The sequence below is a fragment of the Cryptotermes secundus genome, unplaced genomic scaffold (genome assembly GCF_002891405.2).
Source record: "Cryptotermes secundus unplaced genomic scaffold, Csec_1.0 scaffold1443, whole genome shotgun sequence".
Classification (NCBI taxonomy): domain Eukaryota; kingdom Metazoa; phylum Arthropoda; class Insecta; order Blattodea; family Kalotermitidae; genus Cryptotermes; species Cryptotermes secundus.
This window is the reverse complement of record NW_019729232.1, coordinates 396,217-413,406: the sequence shown is the minus strand read 5'-3', so window position 1 is coordinate 413,406 and position 17,190 is coordinate 396,217. Positions and strand designations below refer to the sequence as shown.

General features: G+C 42.3%; 2 protein-coding genes across 5 annotated transcripts in view; one reads left to right on the top strand and one right to left on the bottom strand.

Moving 5' to 3' along the window:
• LOC111865599 (serine-enriched protein) overlaps positions 1 to 12,296 on the bottom strand; it is a 52,273-nt gene extending 39,977 nt beyond the window's left edge. For 3 of the 4 annotated variants that reach the window (XM_023853768.2, XM_023853770.2, XM_033751889.1), the window contains exon 1: positions 4,814 to 5,021. The gene's annotated coding sequence lies outside the window, so the exon portion shown is untranslated. Of the gene's footprint in view, positions 1 to 4,813; positions 5,022 to 11,922 lie in introns of those variants that run through there. The other variant, XM_033751888.1, reaches the window with a different exon arrangement.
• LOC111865595 (vegetative cell wall protein gp1-like) lies at positions 10,219 to 11,574 on the top strand. The gene has a single exon (XM_023853766.1). The coding sequence runs from the start codon at positions 10,219 to 10,221 to the stop codon at positions 11,572 to 11,574; it is 1,356 nt and encodes a 451-aa protein (XP_023709534.1).
• Positions 12,297 to 17,190: the final 4,894 nt, after the last annotated feature.

Below are 17,190 nucleotides of genomic sequence, written 5' to 3'. Positions count from 1 at the left end.
TGTATACGTATGTACCTATGCTCAGGCCGTTCGTTCGTGAGCTCTGACAGCTGTCGCTGGAGGAGGTGGGGAGAGCACTACCTTAACGAAATTTGGGAGAGCTACAACATCAGAAATGTTATCGACAATATAGGCGAAGCATGGCATGAATTAACGGCAAGCAATATGAGGGCAGTATGGAAACATATCATGCCACACTGTGCAAATGATTTCATTGGTTTTGAAACTCATTTTGCTGAAGTCACTAATAACATAGTGGAAATTGGACAGCAACTTGGTTTCATTGAGTTAGATTCCGTCAGCGTAATTGAGTGCATCAAAGCGAACACTAATGAACTAGATAATGAAACACTTATTAACACAGATGAACATCGGGAGGACAACTTAGACAACGACGACTGTGTTGAAGTGCCTGCACGAGAATTAACAGCTGAACAATTATCAAAAATTATTGGAATGGTTGAAACCTTGTCAGAGCATATTATGGAAGTTGATCCCAATGTTGAACGTAGCCTTACAATTCGCCGAACGATAAACAATGCAGTTCGTTGGTACGAAGAAATGTATGAAGAGAAAAGGCCAAAGAAGAAAAACGTGCAGACATCAATATTGCAATTTTTAGAGAACAAAAAAATGAATTTCGAAAAACATGAGTTTTTAAAATTATTTCTAATAAAGACATTTGAATTTATTAATCGCGTTTTATTCATTGAAAAACGGAGATTTTTTTAACCAGTTATCATTTTTTGTATGTATTTAGTTCCTCGATTAGTCCGGTTTCAAACAGTCCGGGGTACTGGCGGAACCGATTACCCGGACTATGCGAGGTATTGCTGTATTTTATTTCGAACCCGAACCGCAATATCTTCTGGGCTGTGACGCAGTTTAGTCTGGTAGAAACCTCTACAAGAATAGAGGGCGTCCATCCCAGCAGACAGTCCTCTTCATAGGCACTGCAGTGAGGTTCTCAGGCTTCATAGCAACTGAGGGGGTACGCGGTACCTTAGTTGGTTCAGGCCCTATGCTGCAAGGCGGAAGGTCGCGGGACAGATTCCTGATGTGGTCATTTTATATTGTGACATGTTGCGCAACGGAGGACCCCTACCTCCCCAGCGCCACGTGGCGGTAACGTAGCGCTCTCGTAATAGGCGAGTCATCACCCCGCCACTCTCCCCGCGGTGACGTGCCGAGCGAAGCCGAAGTTAGCCGAGTCCCCGCAACCTGGTAACTAAGCAACGCGAGTCAACAGCGGTGACGTAACAGGATGACGTGGCAGCCGTCGCGGAAAGAAGAACCGGACGTGTGTGTAACTGTGTAATTGGGAGCGTGTGATACAGCGATACAAAGCTCCCCTACTGTCAACGTGTAGACTACTGAAGACAGAGTGAACTGATTTGCGCATAGGGTTATAAATCGTGAAACCCCGCAACAGTGTTAACAGATTAATGCGATTAGGGTTATAAAGTGTGAAACCCCGCAACTGTGTGATAAGTAATTGTAGCCGTTACTTGTAGATTGTTAAATAAACCAATTAACCATCTCTACGGCGTCTTCAGTAACGCAACACGTTACAATATTTTTTAATTGAAATAATCCTCCCAGACGCACTATGGCCCTGGAGTCGACTCAGCCTCTAACAGAAATCAGTGCCAGGAATCTTTCTCTGGGGTAAAGGGCGGCCGGCGCGTAAGGCTGACAACCTCACCGCCATCTTTGAGCCGATTACCTAGAAAATGTGGGAGCTCCGACGTCTCACAAACCTATGGGCCTCCACGGCCTGTTACAGGCATACCTTTATCTTATTTTTACCTTTATTTTCACATCAACTGATCCGGTCCTTTGGGACCCTGTGCGTCTCATGCTTCAGCAATTTAAACCAATATTCTAGGCAAAAATTCCCTAGTTTCTGTCAAAATCTAAGTAAGTCGGCTCAAACGGCAAAGGTTGTAACTTGTATTCGTGGGAAGTCCGGTTCAAATCTCGGCCCAAACATCGACTAACGTGGCTGAAGTTATCGTGGTCTTTCTTAAGCCCTCCAGAGAAACTTCGGGATAGCACCTCAAATCAGACCATGGCCGGTTATTTACAAATCCCTTCCAAATCATTATGCACCAGCAAGTCTACTATCAGATGTTACTGAAACTTGAGATTGGAAAAGCGTCGTTAAACAACCCGTAAATAAATAAACATAGCAGAACAATGGAGGAGTTTCCGAAAAGGAAGTAACAGAAAAAAAACACAAGGTTATAACGTTAAGGGTGTTCTCTACAAACCTCGCCACCCCAGGCGCGTCCTTCGGGCGGCGCTCCGAGGCAGCACAGAACAGCAGCGGCCTTTAGAGCCCTGCGCCCTTACACCACCACGAACCGGAAGCAACAGGTCAGTTTGCCTCTATAGTCCATTCGCGGAGACGAGACAGTTAGCGTAAACAAAGCAAGCCCCGCGTCGCCACAGCTGACAGCAAGGAGCGGACAAAGCGCGCAGTTACTTCAGTGTACTCATTGCATTCGGACGCACGTTAACCTGCATTCAGAATGAAGAGTGAACTTTGGACGCCCCTGCAACGGGACACGCATCACGTGATCGCTGCATGATTTCATTCAAAGAGCGAAGGAGATACCGCGTGCATTTGTTTACGAGGACTCTCTCGTCTCCGCGAATGGACTATAGGCAATACACGTTGAGAACAGTAACTGCAGTACAGCAGGTTATGACAGAATTCAGTGGTGCTGTGTCAGAGGAGGAGGAAACAGAGACAAGTACAAAAATTGTCTTAGATCTCATGGAGAAAAATGGCCACTAGAATTCGCAGGCGGAAGCTACTAAAGATAGGGCATCATCTGCTGTACTTAGCCTGGACTGACAGTGGCCCTGTATACATTATATACATGTATTAACATGTAAAATGTAAATATATTGTACATTGTAAACGACAGACCCGTCCTCTCGTCAGAGAGGGCGCCCCACATCAATAAACCCGCCACTCTATGACAGAAACAAGAATCTGGTCTTAAGTCCAAAATGGGTGTTTACACCAAGAGAAGACTGGCCGACTGACCTTCAGTCGTAACATAACTTTGACTTTGGAAACGTTTCCAATTTCATTAACTTCAACTCTTTAAAATTCAGCAGTAACTTAATGTACAGTTTGCTTTGACATTTAAAAGCTGTGAATTCTGCCCTGAGTTTTGATATGTCTTAACGATTTTATGAATAAACTAAGGCTATTTTCGCCTTACGTCTTTTAAAGTGGAGCCAGCCTGTTCCTTCGAGGCGTTTGTGCCTCTGTATGCAGTTACACCGTAACCTTAATTCTACATTTATGTCTATCCTTCTTGGTAAAGCTATCCCTGTAACAGGCCGTGAAGGCCCATAGGGTTGTGAGACGTCGAGGCTCCCACATTTTCTCTAGACAATCGGCTCATAGATGGTGTGAAGGTTGTCAGCCTTACGCGCCGGCCGCGCTTTTACTCCCTGGAAGACTCCAGAACTCATTTCTGTTAGAGACTGAGTCGACCCCAGGGCCATAGTGCGGATGGATTAGGTGAATTGAAAAATCAAATACCTCATCGGGACTCGAACCCTCGACCTTCCAGCTTTTAGCATAGTTCCTCAACCAACTCTGCTACCGCGTGCCCCCTTCTTGTTATATTTATTGTTTACTATTATTATTATTATTATTATTATTATTATTATCGTCATTAAGAAGTGGAAATGGCTGTCACGAAAGTAACTAAACTAATGGATTACGGAAGAATCAGGGTTCGATTCACAGCAATGTTAGTGATATTTCTTCTCTCTACAGAGGCCAGACCGTTTAAGGGGCCCGCCCAGCCTCCTGACCCATGGGTACAGGGGACTTTTTCTCCGGGAGTAAAGCGGCTGGGGCGTGAAGCAGACTATTTATCTACATCTACAGCCAAACGTCAGAATATCTGGAGCTATACCCCCACTCGCCTTCATGTCTCTGTGCTTACTGAAGTTCGAGGACATCTTCACCTTTCTCAGTTACAATAATAATTATAATTACTTTTATTATCACGTTCCCATATTCTTACAACACTATTATAAGAACTGCATTTATCGAGGTTATGTCATTTAATTTTTTTACTTATGCAGAGTCCTTCTTGAGAAGCTACTAGTTGCTCAACTTGCCAATAAATTCGCCATATATTAGGGAACCGGAAAATTACTTAGTCTTAGAAGAACATCCCACTTGTCCTTATCGTGAGCCAAATTGATCCAGCCTACAAACATTCGGTCTATATGTTGATGTTCTACTTTAGTATTAACCTGTCATCTACGTCTAGGTCTTCCTAGTAGTGTTTTTCCTTTCTTTCCCATGCGTGTTAGATATCCCGCCTAACATTATTCAGTGATAGGTACACGTACAAATTATGAAGTTCCTCGTGATGCCGTTTCCTCCAACCTCCTGTCACAATGCCTGACTTTGTAGCCTGTGGTCTTCCCATAATGTGACGCTGAGGTTAACACGCATGTAAATTCTTTCCGAGAGTTACCTAACCTTCCTGTCAGAAGCAGACTACATGGGGTAAAATGGTAGAATCAGTGAATAGGGAAGGATCTGTAAGGAAACTTTCGTGGTGAAATCGATGTACTATCCCGGAACATGATTTGAGGGACCGGATAAAGCAGCGAAAATCCTCAGGATAGCCTATGTCCAATCAGAGTTTAGAAAAGAGCACCTCGCCCTCACATCAACATTCCCGTCTACACGAAATAGCATTACTATTGTGGCTATTACAATTGCTATAACCAGGCCTCGACAGACGCCAGACGTCTGCCTACATACCTGTTTCGATGTGTCCAGAGTTCACAGCCGTATTGATTCGCTCTGTGTGTCACGAAACCGGCGCTACGCCGTACACTGCACACTGAAGTCCCGGGTTTCAGTTGTTTCACTCGCTACGGCAACCTGCTGACAGATGAAAATCTCGCGGCGAATGCCTCAACCGAAGCATGACTCGGGGGTGGGGGTGGGGGGTGCTCCTCTACTGAGGTCACCCTGGGAAACGAATTGTTCCCGATCACGACCCGGGCGCAACAAACTCACCCTCTGCCCCCTCCCCCGTAATATCTAGAAGCCGCCATGCTTCTGCGCGCTCCCAAACAGGTTGCGAAGTAAAGAGAGACCACTTCGAGCGAAATGCGACTGCGCACAGGTTAACATGGAAAACAAACGTCATTGTTCGTCTAAGTGTTTTCATTGTAACTTACGTTCTTAAAACGTCACAAATTGTTGCCTTTAAATGTCAAGACATGGCAGAAGAGTGTAATTTCAATTATAATACGTCTTTTGTTTTCTGTTTTAGCTTCCTTTCCTTATTATGAAAAAGAATGGGAGAATTTACGAGATCGCCTGGCTGTATGTGTGTCGCGCGATCCGTGTCGTATCAAACGAAAGCAGACGATGAATTCTTCTCAGAACTACTTGCTAATTAAATGGCGATAAAAACAGTTCATGTTGCAGACTGGCGAATGATGGGGTAAGCGAAGAATGAACTGGCATGCCCGTGTAAGCAGCGCCCGTCATACAACTTAAGGCACCTTCCCCTGCGTCAAGAGACATTAGAGTGAGGAGAGCCGGCTCAGTAGCGGAGTTGGTTGAGGCAAGGTCGTGGGTTCGATTCCCGATAGTCACTGGATTTTGAAATTAACCCAGTCCTTCAAGCCGCACTATGGCCCTGGGGTCGACTCAGCATCTGACAGAAATGAGTACCAGGAATCTTCCTGGGAGTAAAGTGCGGCCGGCGCGTAAGGCTGACAACCTCGCCGCCACCTGTGAGCCGATTGTCTAGTAAGTGTGGAGACCTCGACGTCTCAGAACCTTATGGGTCTCCATGGCCTGTCGCAGGGATAGCTTTACGAAGGATGCAGAAACATGGACGCCGAAAAAAAGGAGAATAACGCGGAACGGAGAGAGTTCCGTTCTCAAACAAACACGTTTTAGTGAGAACTATGATATGCAACAACAAAGAAATATATTGACTTAAGATCTAGTGCAGTGCGACGGTTTCAAACAGGGAACAATTGCCTGAAGATGGCCAAGTAAGGCCGAAACATCTAGCAACTGATGTGATTTTAATGTTATTTTAAAATAAAGAGAGGCTGTAAACAGTTTTAAGTTGCATTAAAGACGGAGGTGAATGAGTGTACTTAGAGAAAATTTTTCATGGACCCCCAACTGACCAGCTAACTTCATGGAGCTGAGCCCTTCTTAAGAAGCTGCCATTTGTGCAGCTACTCAAGAACTTCCCAGAAATTTATGGAATCCGAAGGTTCGTTACCGTGTTCACAAGAGCTAGTCCTTATCCTGAGCCAGATCAATCCAGCCTGTACCACTCCATCCTATCTCTGCATTATTATCCACCCACTTACGTCTTGGTCTTCCTAGTGGCCTCTTTCCTTCTGACTAACTCACCAATATCCTATATGAATTCCTCTTCTCCCCCATTCGTGCTACATGCCCTGCCAACCTCATTCTCCTTGACTTGATCATTCTGATCATACTTGGAGAAGAGTACAAGTTATGAAGCTCCTCATTATGCAGTTTTCTCCAACCTCCCGTCACTTCATCTCTCTTCGGTCCAGATGTTCTCCTCAACACCCTCAGGCCACAGGCCTTCACATTTTGCAGACATTACAAAACCCACTGTGTTTGGGGACAGATTTATAATGTTTATTATTCCTTCTTCTCGTGAACTGGTGGAAGGACTGTTTGAACACTTGGTTGTTAGTGGAAATTCCGCAGGCCAAACACGGAAATCCGTTTATTATCGTTGTCACACGCAGCGCTGTGATCTTTTTACAGATTCTGACATCCGCCGGCTTTGGCTTGGCTTGTGCCCTGAGTCACATGGCATTAAACATTGCAGTTCCGAAGAACCCAGACCTCGCACACTCCACCACCCCCCATTTCTGTTGTCCCCCCACCATTTGCATTCCTCCTCTTTATTGGTGCTGTAATTACATTTACACGTTGAACATTGCGGAGAGCCTATTGAAATCAAGTCCACCGTCTGTCCGTCCATAAGAAAGAACTCGAGAAGCCAGGAACGTGTGGTTATGGGATTTGGTATTGGGAAGTTTTAATAAAATTTGTAAAAACTCTTCATCGCCCCTCCGGCACGTCCAACAGCGTTCCCGTTCCCCTGTTATTTCAACGGCTGCTTTCTGCAACTTCTGCTGTTTATAACGATTTTCTTTCTAAACGTCTATCAGTGTTATGGAGATCCCCGTGGAAACAAATACAACCACCAAGCACTGACATAGCGAACCGCTAACATTTGAACTTAGCAAATTGTTGTGTGGGCTCCAGGGAACTCAAAATGTGGAGCCCCCTATCAGTAACAATATTTTTTTTCTACATGTTTCTTAAAACAATGAAATACACTTCTTAACTTATCGAAATGTTAGAGAAACAAACGTCTCAGTAAAATACTATTTTACTTCTGTTTTGTGGAGGTCTCAAGGTGACTGCCCCGGTTGCGCCCCGTTACTAGATCATATAATTTTGTGTAGACAGCAATCTGCCCCCCCCCCCTCACCACAGTTTCGTCACTAGACAATCATATACAGTTCAAACTCCAAATCAATTTAGCCCAATCACAGCGAGACATGGGGCGGTAAGTAACAGTAATGATGTGACGTCACGTTTCTCCTCATAACCTCAACCTAACGACATGACAAACAGTTGAACGTGTTTCCCGCAGTGCGGTGAGTGTCTCACAGCGGTGACCGTGACGTGACGCTGTACAGCGTGGCTGATGTTCTCCAATAACTGCCTCCATCCTCAGGAAAGAAGAGGAGAGCAAGCAAACAAGGAGCCAGCAGCAAACTCAGTGTTTGTTGCTCGGTTGCGTTACATCATTTTCCTCAAGACGGAAGCGATAATCCACTCCGAAACATCTGCGAACTTCAGTTGAACCACCTGTCCCATTATTTTTTACGAAGTTTGTTGTTTCACCGAGCGGACTGAAGCAGCAGTAGTGCTCTAGGCTACTAATCGGGAGGTGCTCAGTTCGAATCCAGAAAAATAGTGCCTTATATTACACCATTAGCGCTTCCACCTTCTTACCAATTCATCATTCTTCAATGCTGTGCTCTATAATCTAGCTACTGGAAGCGTCGTGAAATAAATATCCAGTTGATGAAGTTTATTAAAGACTTGCAGTGATTCCCACATTTCATCGATTTATTTCGATACGGACGAGGGCGGACAAGGGGCACTTCTGCCGGCGAGCTTACAATAGGAAGCACAACCTACATTCGCAGCTGAGCTGCAATCTACTGCTTGTGCCGTCGGTATAGAGACCGGCCACGGCCTGGACGTCCGAGTCTGGGGGTCACTCAGCCTCCTGTCCAATTGTACCGCGGGAGTTAGGCGCCCGGGACGTCAAACTGACCACTCATCTGCATCTAGGGCCAAGGTTAAGAATGCCTGCAGCTATACCTCCACTGCCCCATATGCCTTCATGTAATGGTGCTTAATGAAGCGCAGAGAGTTCACCTTCACCTGTTCATGACAGCGGAACTGAAACCCGGCTCTCACTGCTGGCCTTCGCCAGCACAGTCATTCTTGGTTTCAGGCCCCACGGAAGCAATGGTCATAATTTTCTGTCTCACGCCTTTGACAGTTTGAGACACTGATTTAAATATGGCTGCCCACAGCAAGCTGGCCCAGCGTTAACGCTATAGACTTGTATTAGGGAGGTGATCGATTCAACAAGGACATTGACTACCCTGACCGAGGACTTTTATGCTCTTTCTCAGTCCCTCCTGCAAAATTACGGGATGGTACCTCGGTTAGGCCACAATTGTTTCCTTAGAAATTGTTTTCAATACATCTTGCATCTGCCTTCGTACCATTCGACACTAATATAGTCTAGCTACTGATATCGTTGTGTAATCTGTATAAATAAAAATGTAAATGTTCGTTTGTTACCCCTCGAAAATCTCCAAAAGTTCTTCACCGATTGCTTCGAAATTTTGATACAACGTTGCATTCGAATGAGCGCGTGTTTTTATATACCTATTATATATATGTCACACCTGTGACAGGTAAAAACATGCTTCTTTTGAAAACCAGAATTGGAATTTGGAATTCAGAAGTCACTCCTATGGAAACGCTAGAACAGACCTTTGCATAGGAAGTAACAATAGCGATATTGTATCGAATCTCCATGGTTACGACGAATACACGGGCGTTCCCACAGAGAGAACGCAATAACAGTGGGTCGCTGCGTAGGAATCGCGGAATCAACAAAGCAGCGTTTCCGCGGTTATGGCAAAGGCTCTGTGTTTACAGATCCCCTCGCAGTGATGCTCATATTTTTTGGACACACTCGAAACACTTGTTGACAGAATACATAAAAAACTAACTTGTGGAGACTGGAATATAAACCTCCAGGATAATGAGTAGGTACAGGCACTTGAAAATATACTGGTATCTTATGATTTAAGAAATACAGTTACTGTACCAACAAGAGTTACCAGTAGTTAGGAATCTTTGATGGATGTCATGGTTACAAATAGACAGTTGAATAAGAACTACATACAAATTGTAAATATGGGGTTTTCTGACCACCTAGCCCAGATCTTTCAAGTGGACATAAACACACAAAATATAAAGTTAAAAAGGGTACTGCAAAGAAGTTCTCTAAATAGCTGGGAAATATCAAGGGTGTCCGGTGGTCTAGAGGTAAGGTGTATGGTTTAGAAGTTATGTGGTTCTGACATATACAAGACTGTAACGACACGGTAACACTCGTTGCCAGCGATGACGTAACAGCAGAGCAGCTGTGATATGGGACCACTGTAACAGCATAGGAGCCGCTGCCTGTGCCACGTAACAGGCCACGTCATACACCGCCGGCGCCACGTGGCACCCCGCGCGGTAACGAAACAGCACTTCACACTGTGGCGTAACAGGTGACACCGCTGTGACTACGTGGCAGCAGAGAGCAGTATAAAAGGCCGGCTGAGGGGGGTGTGAGCCAGTATGTGCTTGGTATCCAGAGTGAGAGTGCGAATTGTGAAGACAGAGAGAAGACAGTGACGAACACGAGATAACTGGTGTCAGAAGACCTTGTGAGGAAGAAACAGGAAAGAGATCTATTTACTTTCAAGCTTACAGATATAAGCAAACAAAAAATGGAGACAAATACGAGTATATTAATTACCGTATTCAGCATAGCAATGTTAGCAATTCCTGCGGGAATTTTCAAAGGAGGATACTTTCCCTCATTACAATCATCCGACCTAATTCCAGCGCCCGAATTAAATTCAGCATTTGAACAAATTCGAGCACTCGAACCAATTCTACCGCCCGAATTAACTCCAGGACTAGAAGAAATTCCAGCACCCGAGCCAACTCCACCGCCAGAACCAGCTCCAGCGCCCGAACCAACTACAGCACCCGAATCAACTCCACCGCCAGAACCAGCTCCAGCACCCGAGCCAACTCCATCGCCAGAACCAGCTCCAGCACCCGAGCCAACTCCACCGCCAGAACCAGCTCCAGCGCCCGAGCCAGCCCCAGCACCCGAATCAACTCCACCGCCCGAGCCAACTCCATCGCCAGAACCAGCTCCAGCACCCGAGCCAACTCCACCGCCAGAACCAGCTCCAGCGCCCGAGCCAGCCCCAGCACCCGAATCAACTCCACCGCCCGAGCCAACTCCATCGCCAGAACCAGCTCCAGCACCCGAGCCAACTCCACCGCCAGAACCAGCTCCAGCGCCCGAGCCAGCCCCAGCACCCGAATCAACTCCACCGCCCGAGCCAACTCCATCGCCAGAACCAGCTCCAGCACCCGAGCCAACTCCACCGCCAGAACCAGCTCCAGCGCCCGAGCCAGCCCCAGCACCCGAATCAACTCCACCGCCCGAGCCAACTCCATCGCCAGAACCAGCTCCAGCACCCGAGCCAACTCCACCGCCAGAACCAGCTCCAGCGCCCGAGCCAGCCCCAGCACCCGAATCAACTCCACCGCCCGAGCCAACTCCACCGCCAGAACCAGCTCCAGCATCCGAAACAATCCCAGTCGGGACCATCGCCTCAGCAGAAGAAATGGAATCCGCGCAGTCCTGGGACTTTCAAGGATGGGGCACACCAACAGAACTCCAGAATTTGTGGACGCTCCTTGCCCCGCTGATTTTTGAGCTCATCCCAGTCTTCATTATTAATGTGTTGTATTATCTCCCACGTTATATATATCGACGGTGGTGGCGTAGGGAAGGCAAAACAGAACAGGAGCTCATGAGCATTTTGTTTCATGAGAGTACTGGGCTCATCCCACAGATGAAGACTGTGCGAGACTTGGTGCAGAAGGAAGACCAGCGATTCGCTCGATTGAATGGGGAGGTGCATGCAATCAAACAGGGAAGGGAGCTGCAAGACCAATTCCATGCCGAAACGCAGAAGGAGATCGATTCAATGAAGAAGATGCTAGAGGATCAGAACCAACTGCTGGTTCAGTTGCAGCAGAGAATGCGAGGGATATCTTCGATGTCTGTGCCTTCCAGCAGACAAGCATCAGTTGAGTGCTATTGATAAAAAGAAGTGTGTCCGTTTTGATCGGGTTTTCTTCTTAGTACTAAACGTAAAGTACGTGACGCAAGAACAATGTGCGTACATATTATCATTAGGGCAAGTGAGTGAAGGCAGTGGCGCCACGGCCAAACTAGTTGCGTGCTATAAGAACTAACAGAGTGCAGTTATTGTGGAGCCTTGTGGAGGTAATGCATTTGTTTTATATTATTAAAGAATTTTATTGTTTGTGCTTATGTTCTATATTGTAAAAATAGCGTTATTTGTATATTAAATAATCAATCAAAACATTGTGTTGTCTAGTCACAGGCCTTTCACATATGCCTAAAAGTGACTATAGCGCTGTCTTACCTTTGGGCTTTCGAAATAAGACTCAGCAGTTGAGTGGTACTGATGAAAAGAAGTGTTCCCGCTGTGCTCGTGGTTTCTATGTAACGGTCAAATGGCAACTGGTGAGAAGAATAGTAGGGGAAGTGGGAGTAGAGTCCTAAAGATGGGTGTTGGCCACGCGAGAGGTATGGCAAATGAACTCCATAGGCATAGTCTAACCTGGATAAACATCAAAGAGATAACTACTACGATAATTCAACTGTGAGCTCACAAAAAGACGTGTTTATTGTGTGGGGAGGGGTTCGCGATGTATAGAAAAATGAAGGTGAGAATGGTCTCCGGCAAATGAATGACCGTGTAATTAGGCAGAATCACACAGATTTGGGTGTAATAAAAGTTCCTTATAACCATGACCGCAAGCAGAGATCCTGTGTAAACAGTGCGGTAAAAAATTTCAGTAGAAAGCTGATGAATTATAATAAGGGTTTCGAAAATCTTCATTTTCTTGAAGTGGAAAACTGTCTGGAATTATATACAAATCATGCTTTGCATTTAAATGGGAGAGGTAAAGAAGTTATGGTGCAAAAATATCGCAAATGTGAAAAACACTTCAGTTGGGATTAAATGGAAAGGAGAAAAATTTACTGGATCCATTCAGACAACTGTGAAACATCACCGGTGAAGAATGTTTCATGTTTGGAAGGCATATACAATACACAATAAATAATGAGCGTGGAAGAGATGATTTCAAACTTGATAATCGAACAGAGCTTCAGCCAAAACGACTCTGTAAAATACCAATAAAAAGTTCAATTTTTTATGGACAGATCTAGACAAATTATAAATAACCAAAAATGAGAAAGGAGAGTAAAGTTGAATTTAAGAAATAAATTTGAAATTCTACACGATATCGAATGGAATTATCAGTCCTCTTAAATACTAGTTTACAAAGTATAGATGCCTGGTGCTTTACAGAACATTGGTTGGCAGAAGCCCAACTAGACTTGTTTGAGATTAATAATTTTTTACTGGTTAGTAAATTCTGTAGGAAGGGTTGTAAAAACAGAGGATCCTGTATATTTATAAACAAATAGTTAAGTACTAGGGAAATCACGTCTCTTAATAACCTAGGCTGTGAACAACACTTTGAGATATCTGCATTACAAACTGTAGCATTGAAATGGTTATTAATCTGTATTTACAGATCTCCTCACAGTGATGTTCATACTTTTTGGACAAACCAAGAACACTTGTTGACAGAATACATAAAAAAAAAAACTAATTTGTGGAGACTGGAACATAAACCTCCAAGATAATGAGTAGGTACAGGCACTTGAAAATATACTGGTATCTTATGATTTAATAAATACAGCTACTGTACCAACAAGAGTTACCAGTAGTTACGAATGTTTGATGGATGTCATGGTTACAAATAGACAGTTGATAAGAACTATATAGAGATTGTAAATATGGGTTTTTGTGACCACCTAGCCCAGATCCTACAAGTGGACATAAAAACACAAAATATAGAGTTAAAAAGGGTACTGCAAAGAAAGTTCTCTAAAGAGGATGTAGATAAGTTCGGTCATGCTAAATAATGAATTATGGGAAGAAATTTACTTGGAAAAGAATGTAAATGAACTATATCGGTTATTTACGAATAAGTTCAGGATGGCTGCAGTTGGTGTCTTGCTTGATTCTTGCTCCGACCAATTTAGTCAATACCAAGCTTATGCTGTTCATAGATGTGATAATTGTGTCACATTAGAAAGCCAGTTAAAAGAAGCGTTACTAGAGTTGAGTTCATCTAAATTCATAATCAAGCTGTTATATTAAGAATTTAAATGACGCTTCAGCAAAATCCGTAAGACCGTCAATGAAAGAGGTTATATCAGCAGAAAGTTTATGTGAAACCGTTAGTGAACAAACTTCAATCGAACCAAAGTGGACTGATGTAGTGACTGGAAAGCACAAGAGAATTGCCAATGGTAGACGGGAAAACATTTATAGAATACCCATCATAAATAATCGCTACAAATTACCTTGCAATAGGGAAGACTGCGAAACCCAGGTCTTTAATTCTGCCGAGAATCAACAAGAAAACACTACAAAAACCAAACATCACCAAAAAAGAAGCAGCATAGGATTTTAATCGTGGGGGATAGCCATGGAAGAGCATGTGCATCCAAGGTAACGTACAACCTGGACAATGATTTTGAAGTCCAGAGAATCATAAAGCCAGGTGCTGATCTAAGGGCCACCACAAACAGTGAAAGAAGAGGTCAAACTCTTATCTCAGAAGCTAGAAAAAAAAGACAAACAAATAGTAAGTGTGTCAAACCCAACTAAAATGATGTGGCAGTTAGTTAATAAAAAAAATGGGAAGTTAAGGGATATATCAGTTACAAAATAATTTAAAGAAAATAACTCACCCTCAGAAGGTGGCAGATACTGTAAATTCTTACTTTATTGATAAGGTAGAACTAGTTGAGGAAAATAGGAGTAAAGGTAGTGGTAGATCATTACAAAAAGTAGTGGACTGCAACCCAAACGCTATGTAAATAGTTACAGCAGTATCCGAATTAAAAGGCAGAGCCTCTGTAGAATTTGCTGAAATTCCTGATTTTCTAGTAAAAGCATGTATCACATGTACAAAAAAACACATAATTTCATATTTAATGAATCCATAAATTAGGGCATACTTGCAGATTTATTGAAAATTGAAAAAATTAGACCTGTTTATAAAAAGGGTAATAGACATGAAATTAGTAATTACAGACCTATATCTGTTATGTATATTCTCAAAAAATTGTCAAAAAAATAGGGTATAACAGATTGGTGTCTTTTATTATTAAATTTAAGATTTTAACGGAAAATCAATATGGGTTCCAGAAAAAATAAGTCTGCCATATCTGCGTGTCAATCCTTTGTTGGGACTGTACAGGCGATCATTTGCAGCTGCTATTATTGATCATGATATACTTCTTGAAAAATTAGATCATTATGGAATAAGAGGGAAAATTAATGTTTGGTTAAAATCCTATCCCACACTGCATTCTCAGTATGTAGAAATAACCTCTAATAACAAGAAATATTCTATGAATAGGTACAGTTCTACACTGAGGAATACAAAACTCGAATACCTCAAGGGTCTATTTTGGGCCTGCTCCTATTTTATTATATATAAATGATTTACCCCATCATATATCAAATGGAGAAGTGGTAAAACACTGAACTACTTGTATATGAAGAAATACGAAATTACTTTTAAGGAAGTGATATCTGAAGCATGAAAAAGAGAAAATGGCAGTTATTTCAAGGTCACTAAACCATACCAGGGCAACATGGCAAATAATAAAAAAGGAATCAGGGGATTATGAAAAAAAAAAACAAATCAAAATGATTCTTTAAAAATAGGCTCCATGTTAGTTTCAAATCCCCAGGATATTCATCAGTTTAATGCTTTTTTCATAGAAGATGTTGATAAGATTTTGTTGTAAGGGTTGTAAATTTGGTCATGACACTCTTAATAATGAAATATTAATCTCTAATTCCATGTTTCTTGCTCCACTTACTGAAGAAGAGGTTTTATATGTAACCAAGAAACTAAAGGGTAAATTTTCAGCTGACTGGGACAAAATAGCTGAAAGGTTAGTGAAAGAAAGTATTCAGTATAGCAGTAAACCAGTAACCTTTGTATGTAACACTTCATTATGTTCTGGAACCTTTCCAAATTTGATGAAGATTGCAAAAGTTCGGCCTATTCACAAAAAAGGAGGAAAACAAGAAATCTCCAATTATAGACCAAGTTCAATTTTTCCAGTTCTTTTCAAAGTTCATGAAATATTAATATATAAAAAGAGTACTGACCTACTTGAACACAACATGATATCTGGGGCTCAAAATGGCTTCAGAGAGAAGAAACCTACCAATACGGCAACAAAAACCTTCATAGAGGATATCCAGAAAGCATTAGATAATAAGCTGTTAGTTATGGGCATATTTTTAGATTTAACTACAGCCTTTGATGTACTTCTTTTTATATTCTAATTCAGTGTTTCTCAGCCTTTTTAAGTCCAACGACCAGTAAAATGTCTGAAAAAATTCTACAGACCACTAAGTTATGTAGGCCTATTTTTTAAACCTATGTGGAATTACCAACATTTGGGACAGACTGTGCCATTTATAACATAATAAATCTAAAAGCATGTTTTGTATGCAATTGGAAACATAACTGATTAAACTGGAAGTAAACTATTAAAAGTGAATCATCTTTGAGCAAAGTTTTAAGCTTTATTAAACATATAAAGAATGATATAATTAATTTTTACTTGCTTATTTAATTTTAATTTGTATTGGTTGGATAATTTTTAATTCAATTTAATTTAAGTCTGTTTGTGGACCACAGGTTGCGAAAATCTGTTCTAATTTTTATGTTTTTAGACAACAGGCAAGAAGCAAAAAGGTTCAGCCTCCTTTTACCTTCCTCCTGAATCAGGTTTTAATTTGTTATAGTCATTCCCAAATATCTGAAATGTGCCACATTTTCAAATCATCTGTTAGCTATCTTTATGTCATGATTTTGCCCTGCATTCTGGTTTAGAAATTATCAGCACAGTTACATTCCATAATTTGAGAACTTGAAATAAATGAAACAGTTCACACTAAACCACAAAGTAAAGTCAAGGAGGCCCCTGTGCTTAATAAATTAGGCACTGTGCCTATGGGCCAATGAAAGAACCTTAATTCCACAGAAATTAAGGTTCATGTGTCTTGCATTACTGAACAATATTGTCCAAAACCTCTTTGTTTTCCAGGTTTTAGAGTCTAGTTGATGAGATTTGGTAGATTCCTTGGACAGGGGGTCAGCCTGTCATGAGTTCCCTGCCTACACAGGACAACACAAATAGAGAAAAGAAGCCCTGTCTAAGTAACTTTCTGAGAAAATATACTATATGGCTAGAATCGATATAAAATTCAATACATATATTTTATATAAATATTAATACAAGATGGAAGAAAACGATTAACAATTCAGAATACATCAAAGAAGTTAACCTATATCTGAACAAGATTTGAACATGTTCACAGCAGAAGAGCTGTACTGTGGTCTTCTGGATTATAATGGTGGGTTGTCTTTGCTCTAACCTACCAGACTACACACTGTCATGCCAGAAGACAACAAAATAATAAATATGTTACATTATTCTTATTGAAGATTAATAAAATTTTAATCATCTTGCATTAGTCATGCACCAAACATTCCAACAAATGAGGAGTATCTAAAAT